Below are 8778 nucleotides of genomic sequence, written 5' to 3'. Positions count from 1 at the left end.
TTTTTTTTTTTTTTTTTTTTTTTTTTTACGCGAATATCAGACTTTAGGTTAAAATTTTGGATTAATAAAAATTTACTAATAAAAAAAGTTTATTAAGTTGTCCTTTCATTTTCAAATTCAATCATTTTAATTTCTCATTTAGTAACATTTTTTTATCTCTTTATTTAAAATTTTAGTTTTTAAGAAGACACCTATTTTTTCTAATTTGTTAATTATTAGTAAAACAATATATTCTATTTTTTTCTATCAACTTTATATTTGGTCTAAAATATTATATTCACTATAATTTTTTTATGTTATAAATTTTATTATTAGTATTTAAATTTACAAATAATTACTCGATAATATATTTTAGTTTGATAGATATTGAAACGTGATATCATAGATATCAATAAAATTTTATTATTATTCATGATCTAATATATGATTCACGATCAACTAGTGTTGAATTAACTAAATCACGTAGTTTTTAAAACTTTTTACAACGGATTTCCAACTATCCATCTGCTAAACATTATGCCACTTTGGTGCTGCATGGTTTGTGGGGTGTGTCCTCCGCCCTGTAAATTTCATACCAAAAAAACAAACAATTAATCACTACTTGAACTTTAAAAAAAAAAAAAAACAAAAAAACAAATATTTACTTTTATGGATACAAATGTCATGTTGTTTGCATAAGTCCTTGTGTACCTGTCCAAAATTAATATCACTATTAAATCATTGACATAAATCATATGAAAAATAATATAATAAATGCAATAATTACCCAAGAACTTGATCCTCCTCGTTAAACCAAGGCCTCCATTCATCAATAAGTGAATAATTTAGAGATTTGATCCATGCTTCAGTGTCCAAAATTGGCACCTTCATATCATGATCTCCGCTAAAAATCAAAGACCTATAGCCCTTAGAGCTAAGATTCATATGATAAGGAACCATACTCGTGAAATCATATTGGTAATCTTTTGTACTTTGACATCTAAACCATTCTCCAATTGTTCCCTATAAACAAAATGCATCATTCAATACAGTTCTTTTAAGAGTGTTTCAATCAATAGGTTAGGTTATGTTTTTACCTCACGTACATGGAGAGCTTTCCGAACTCGATTGTCATTAGCCCAATAATAACTGAGGTAAAACGCATACTCCTACATACACGAACACGATTTAAAATGATCATATGAACTTCCCAAGCTTCAACAACAAATCAGAGGAACAAAGTGCATAATAAATTTACATCACACTCGAGAGGAATCGAAGGCAACACTCTGGGAGAAAGAAACTGTTGTTCAGAAGCATTGTAGAGGGATCTCCTCGCATCATTAAACGTAGCAGCTTCCGTCACTTTAGTAGCATCCTCACAGTGAGGCTTCAAAATATTCCCCGTGTTGATTCTACTCACGCACTAATGAACAACAAAAATTGATATCCAGATTGTTAGGAATCACGGATCTCCATAATCCCCAAAACCTAATACCAATGGAGATAGTATTCCTTACTTATAAATACATGATCATTCCCCAAAAGTCTCAACAATCCTCCCCCTTAATCAATGTATGATATTGTCCACTTTGTACCTTCGAGACTCATAATTCTTTGTTCGATATTTGAGAATTCTATTGACATGATTAAGTTTAGGGCATGGCTCTGATACCATATTAGAAATCACGATTCTCCAAAATGGTATGATATTGTCCACTTTCAGCATAAGCTCTCGTGGCTTTGTTTTGGGCTTTTCCAAAAGGCCTCATACCAATGAAAATACTATTCCTCACTTATAAACGCATGATTATTCCCTAAATTACCCAATATGAGACTCACTCCCAATAATCCTCAAGATATCACCCACAACACTTTCATAGATATCAAATTTGAATACCAGATCCCATATCATACCTTTTGGTAAGCGGATACATATTTAATGCACTCCACATTAGTTGGATCAACATTATTATATTCTCCTTTGCAGCTGCTTCTCAATGACTATACACATGAATTAATAATAACACTTAAATTAGTACTCAAATTCTTGTGTGTGCGCACTTCTCTTTGCTTGAGGAACTTGATATTACCTCGTATAGTTCATCGGAGATGAAGGACATCCTATGAGCATATGGAATCTTATAATTATCATTTGTTTTATGCACACTGAAAGGATTGCCCTCTATGTATCCCTAAAACATAAAAAAATTAAGATTTGGTAATTGATCATCATCAAACGGTAGGTTGTCAAGTGAGTAAAGGGTAACAGACCTGAAGGTTTATAATTGGGAAGCCATGGCTATTACCTTCTGAGATTGCTTGAGTAAGAGATGGAACAATCATACCAGAATACGAGCCACCACCAACATAAAATGGGTTACGAATGAATTCTGGATGATCAGCCAGCCACTGCGAAGCTCAAATTCATAAGGAATTGATATCAAACCAATGATATCTGATGAGAGTGAGCATATACAATATATACCTTCCGCAAAAATTGATGATTTTGTTCAATTTGTAGTACGTCTCCTTTCTTCAAACCTCGTGGAGTTTGAGCGTATGAAAAACCAGTGCCCACGGGCGCATCTATAAATAGTATATTCGCTTTCTGGTATATGTCATTATAGCGGTTAATTTAGCTCAACTCATGCGCTAGTAGATATTGTTCGCTTTGACTCACTATGTACCTCTATCAATATTAAAGTTTTAAAACGCCTCTGTTAGGAAAGATTTCTACGCCTTTATAAGGAGTTTTGTTCTCCTCTTCAACCGATGTTTAGAGAATGTTAAAATATCATCACTAGTAGAATTAAGCCTAACCATTGTATCTGTAATTATATTTATGTATAAATTTAAGAAAAAATGATTTAGGTATTTAAGAAAAATTTGAAAAATTTTAGGAATAAATTGTCCATCTACTCTACTCCATTGTATCTATAATTATATTTATGTATAAACTCAAAAATTTTAGGAATAAATTTTAGGTATACAAAAGAGTAGTTTCTACGGCTCTTCTCGATTGGTCTTAATAAAGTGTGCGATTGTTTTCTACAGATAGTTTGTTCAACAGAGAAGTGAATGAAACACTCATTAAAAGGGTATGAAAACTTCTCTCTAATAAATCCGTTTGAAAATAGTGAGATTGACAAAGAGAAGTAATTGGCTAAAGCTGACAATATCTATTAAAGATGAGTTTGAGTGTTCTACGAGGTGGTTGTTACCTTAGTCCATGTATGGGGATTCAAGATTAATTGAGGTACGCTTCCATTGTATGCCTCTATCTTGAAGTTCAGAGGGCCTTTAAACAAACACAAAATCCAATTAACAAATCAAAAAATGAAAGATATTAATGAAAATTTTAAAGTTCAAAAGACACATATATTTAAACTTATTTGGCTATATTTTTTTAAATGGCAGGAGTCTTATATTTTTTTGTCTATGATCAAAGCTGTCAACATCTCCTCCTATGATATTCCTCTGTTCCCTTGCTACACCTCCGACACAGTCCCTTGACGGGCACCCACTCTCCGGCGAGCAACAGCCGACGGTGGTGAAGCGAGGAATGAGAGGAAGATAAAGTTAGAAGGGGAAATTGTAGAGAGTACCAATTTCCAAGGCAAAGCCACAGAGTGCAGAGCAACCTGGACCGCCGATGTACCATGTCATTAGAGGATCGGTTCGGGGATTTCCTTGGGACTTCACAAAGTAATAGAACACCTGAACTTCCTCCGAATCTCCCACACCCACGTATCTGTTCCGCTTCCAAAACAAAGCGGATTACTAACTACTGTAACTCTAATTACAAACAAGAGAGAGAGGAATTCGGAAAGAGCCTAAACTGACCCAGTTTCGAGTTCAAATGGAAGAGGCCCTGAAAATCCTGGCAGATACTTCACACTCCAGAATGAGCCTGCGGCGGCGGAGACCACCTGAAGAAGAAAAACAAGGAAGAAAACAGAAGACCTGAAACCACCCGGAGTGGCCATCGGAGAAATTCAAGAAAATGTACACCCGCTTTTCGACTACTTTCCTTTATCTGTACAGCTAAAAGAAGAGGGTTTCACTACCACACAAAATGTGATCAAAATTTCAGTCTTCGATCGATTCCAGCTGACCACTACTTCTACATACCCAAAAGCCCAAAACTTATAATTATATCATTTAAATCGTTGGTGACTTTATTTACTTTATAATTATATCATTTAATCTATTTGGAAATTTGTTCCAAATAAACTATTATTTGGGATTTTTTTTAATATATTTGAAATGAAATTATGATGACAAAAATCTTTATCTTTCATGTAATTATAAATAATATCACAATTTACCCGTTTGAGATTGAACATTTGCAACGAATACATTGAAATCGACTTAATTATTGACTTCATTATCTACCACGAAAATCATGTTTTCTATTAGTGATAATTAAACGAGATTTCATCGACATAAACAGATCGTAAAACTTTTAACTATACAAATATATCAACAATTTGACAAGAACTTGCTAATGTTTGAACCAATCATATCGTCTTTCTAAAATTTTCTACAAGGATTTTCGGGCCATCCATCTATTAAACATTATGCTAGTTTGGTATTGCATTGTTTGTGGTGTGTGCCCTCCACCCTGCAGATTTCATGAGAAAAAGAAGAGGAAACGGTCAATCACTGGTTAAAGAAGAAAACTTCGGCCAATTATTTACTTTTTCTTACTTTTATCGTGGCAAATGTCATGTTGTTTGCAAAAGTTCTTGTGTATCTGGCCAAAATTAATATCACTATTAAATCATTCCAATCAATCATATAAATCAACTTAATAATATAAATAAAATAATTACCCAAGTACTTGATCCTCATCGTCAAACCAAGGTCTCCACTCATCGACAATGGAATAATTTAGAGATTTGATCCATGCTTCAGTGTCTAGAATCGGCACCATCATATCATGATCCCCACTATACCATAGAAACAAATATTTATACGAACAAAAGGAAAGAAAAAAAAAAAAACCATTTATCATAGAGTTACAACTCAATACCTAAAAATCAAAGATCGATAATCTTTGGAGCTAAGATTCACATGATAAGGAAGAACATTCGTAATATCAAATTGATAATCTTTTTTACTTTCGCATCTAAACCATTCTCCAACCGTTCCCTATAAAAGAAAAAAAATATAAAAAAAGGTTGTAATTCAACTCAATTTCTTAAGAATAGTTCAATCCTTAGTTTATCTTCTTACCTCGCGTATATGAAGTGCTTTCCGAACTTGATTGTCGTTCGCCCAATAATAACTAAGGTAGTATTTATACTCCTTCATAGCAAGAACAAACAGAAACACAAACACGAACACAATTCAAGGTCATAGGATCTTCCTTGTCTTTGAGAGCAAAGAATAATCAACTAAGGAGACTGGAAAAAGGAAAAGTCTAGATTTTACATCACAGTCAAGAGAAAGAGGAGGTAACACTCTAGGAGCCAGAAACAGATTTTGGGATGTATCATAGAGGGATCTCTGCCCACCAAACGTATTTTCTGGCGCTCGAGAAGCATCGGTACAATAAGGACACATAATACATGCTAAACTGATTCTACTCACACACTGGAACGAAGAACAAAGACAAAAAGAATGTATCAATTTTGGGATCGAGAACTTGGAGGTTCGAATACGAGTTTTAAGTAAACAGACCTTTTTATATGTAGAAACATGTTTGATGCACTCCAAATTAATTGGATCGATACTCTCAAATTCTCCTTTGCAACTAGTTTTCAATGACTAAACACGAATTAATAGTTAGATTAGTTCTCTAATTCTCTCATTCACTTCTTTTCTTTGCTCAACAAGCTCTATATTACCTCATATAGTTCATCAGAGACGAGGGACATCTTATGAGCATAATGAACCCTATAATTATTAACTGTTCTACGTACACTAAAAGGATTTCCTTCTATGTATCCCTGTGATGAAAAACATTACAAAAAAAGAGTTAGTAATTAATACTCGTGTCATCAACGTGTAGCTAAATGAATAAACGACAACAGACCTGAAGGTTTATAGCTGGGAAGAGATGTTTATTTCCTATGACATTAGTTTTTGTAAAGAAAATTAGAAATAGTGCAATCTACACATCCAATACCAGATTATGAATGGTTTATACCTTCTGAAATTGCTTGAGTAAGAGGTGGAATAATGATACCAGAATACGAGTCCCCACCGACGTAAAATGGATTAGGAATGAACTCTGGGTGATCAGTCAGCCACTACAAAGTTCAAATTCATAAGGAATTGATATCAAACCAAGTTAGGGAGCTTGAGTTTTGATGTGAGCATGCAGAATATATACCTTTCGCAAAAATTGATGATTTTGTTGAACTTGAAGTAGATCTCCTTTCTTCAAGCCTTGTGGAGTTCGAGCATATGAAAATCCAGTGCCCACAGGCATATCTATAAATAATATACTGGCTTTCTGGCAGATATCACCATCCCTATTGCAAGTTAGTGTCATTGCAAAAGAAATAAAAAGGTGAATAATTGTTACAACCTTGGTCCATGAATGGGGATTCAAGATCAGTTGAGGTGTGCTTCCATTGTATGGCTCTATCTTGAAATTTACTGGACCTTCAAACAAATACAACACACAATTATCGCTTCAAACATAAATGCACAAACATTGGTGTGTTTGGGGTGTTGAGACGCCCTTGGCATTATCTCGAACACTGCGTGTGCAAACTTTCTTGCTTGTTTCTAGACGCCAAGCCATAAACTTCCTAGAACTTTGATCTTGCTCTAAATGCTCAAAGTCTATCAAGCAACCAAATATAAACGTGAAAGTATACATTGAATTCACACAAACTAGAATAAAATAAAGGCTAACTACAGCACATTTTTGTGTGTTATCAATCAAACCCAAGTTTAAATAAGCCCAAAAGGTCATTAAATGATAACTTTAACCAAAATCCACAGAGTAAGGCCCAAAACCAACACAACTCAAATTCAAATGGCTATGAATTTTCAGATTTGAAGCGAGGAATCAGAGGAGGGAAGATGAAATAAGAGAGATATGTTGCAATAGAACTAAATATAAATTGTAGAGTACCGATTTCCACGGCGAATCCAGAGAGAGCAGAGCAACCGGGACCTCCGATGAGCCATGTCATTAGAGGATCGGTTTGGGGATTTCCTTGGGACTTCACAAAGTAATAAAACACCTGAACTTCCTCCGAATCCCCCACACCGACATATCTACTCCACTCCCAGAACAAAACTTAGTCTCAAATTCTAACTCAAACACCAAACTTAAAATGATCACTAATTACTTTAACTCTAATTAGAAACAAAAAAAGAGGAATTCGGAAATAACCTAAACTGACCCAGTTTCGAGTTCAAACGGAAGAGGCCCTGCAAATCCTGGCAGATACTTCACACTCCAGAATGAGCCTGCAGCGGCGGCGGAGAGCACCTGAAAAATAAGAACAAGGAAGCACACATAAGATCTGAAACCACCAAAAGTGGCCATCGGAGAAATCCAAGCGCACCAAATTCGAAAGAACACCAACAAGATATGTGGTTTTCTTTTCATTACGAATGCAGGAGTCGAGAAGGTTCTGATGATCATTCCATCTGCATCAAACCTTCTGACTTTCGTGGGTCCAGTTGTCCAATGTATTCAATATTTTTACATTTTTATACTGCGAACCCTCTCAATCAAAAAAGCACTTTCCTTCAGTTACAACTTAGAACTTACTTTTATATTATTCAAACGTTAAATTTTATTCTTAGGTTTCTTTGTAAATAACTTGATTGGTTCCATAAAGTCTTCGTCTATATTACTATTTCTTCAAGTTTTGGTGCATACCTACTAATTATATTTGTAATTTAAACTTTTTTTTAATTGTTAATGAATTATATATTTCACATGTATCTAAATATTATTATTATTATTTAGAGTATTAATACTATTTTTAAGAATTTTTTGTGAGTTTTAAACACGACTATTTTTAAGTTAAACAAATAAGGTATTAATTTTTTAAAAATAAAAGTATTAATTTGATTTTTCTCAAGTTCAAGAGTGTTTTGAAAATTAAAATGCATTTTTTTAACCAGTTAATTAGTATTTTTTAAATAGAATATAATTATTTCTATCTAAAATTAATTTTAAAAAAATAAAATTAAATGTATTAATGAGACAATAATATATTACATTTTTTTTTTTTGTAATGATTGATTTAGCATTTTAAAAATAACATTATTATTGAATTCATAATTTATATTTCAAGTTTAATATAAATATAGAATCTCATTCCATAAGTTTATTTAATTTTTGTTAAATTAGAAAATGTGTCACGTAATATAGATTAAAATATCATTTTGTTCATATTTTAATTTTTTTTTTTTTTAATTCCATGCTTTCAAATGTTATAAAATAAAAATAAAATATTTGAAAGTATATGAACCAAAATATCTGTTCGTAAATTTATTAATAATAATTGAAATTCTAACTTAGTATTTAATTTATAATAATTGATATTGGTCGGGTAAAGTTGCTTTCTGTTTCCGTAAATTTTGCCAATCTATTTTAGAGCCGAAAAAAATCCAAATTATAGTAAAAAAAAAAAAAAAAAAAAAAAAAAAAAAAAAAAAAAAAAAAAAAAAAAAAAAAAAAAAAAAAAAAAAAAAAAAAAAAAAAAAAAAAAAAAAAAAAAAAAAAAAAAAAAAAAAAAAAAAAAAAAAAAAAAAAAAAAAAAAAAAAAAAAAAAAAAAACTAAGCTCAATAATTAAAAATGTATTTTAACCTAAAAA

General features: G+C 32.2%; 1 protein-coding gene across 8 annotated transcripts; it reads right to left on the bottom strand.

Annotated features, from left to right (window-relative positions):
- Positions 1-472: 472 nt before the first annotated feature.
- On the bottom strand, positions 473-7641 carry LOC111481307 (serine carboxypeptidase-like 7). Of its 8 annotated transcripts, none has more exons than XM_023126740.1 (14): positions 7589-7641; positions 7350-7438; positions 7076-7221; positions 6521-6597; positions 6323-6445; positions 6137-6239; positions 6023-6057; positions 5835-5936; positions 5419-5754; positions 5221-5292; positions 5018-5136; positions 4818-4934; positions 4693-4738; positions 4375-4606 (listed from the first exon to the last, which is right to left on the bottom strand). In XM_023126740.1, the coding sequence occupies exons 1-14, from the start codon at positions 7592-7594 to the stop codon at positions 4526-4528; spliced, it is 1452 nt and encodes a 483-aa protein (XP_022982508.1). In that variant the 5' UTR covers positions 7595-7641; the 3' UTR covers positions 4375-4525. The 8 variants fall into 8 exon arrangements, with proteins under 8 accessions (XP_022982506.1, XP_022982510.1, XP_022982508.1 ...); XM_023126743.1 differs by having other exon boundaries at positions 7350-7442; positions 7570-7604; XM_023126739.1 differs by lacking the exon at positions 7589-7641 and having other exon boundaries at positions 5419-5580; positions 5668-5754; positions 7350-7562.
- Between the last annotated feature and the right edge of the window lie 1137 nt (positions 7642-8778).

This window comes from Cucurbita maxima, unplaced genomic scaffold, assembly GCF_002738345.1.
Source record: "Cucurbita maxima cultivar Rimu unplaced genomic scaffold, Cmax_1.0 Cma_Scf00006, whole genome shotgun sequence".
In the NCBI taxonomy this organism is placed as follows: Eukaryota; Viridiplantae; Streptophyta; class Magnoliopsida; order Cucurbitales; family Cucurbitaceae; genus Cucurbita; species Cucurbita maxima.
The sequence above is the reverse complement of the archived record's forward strand: the minus strand, read 5'-3'. Positions and strand labels throughout refer to the sequence as shown.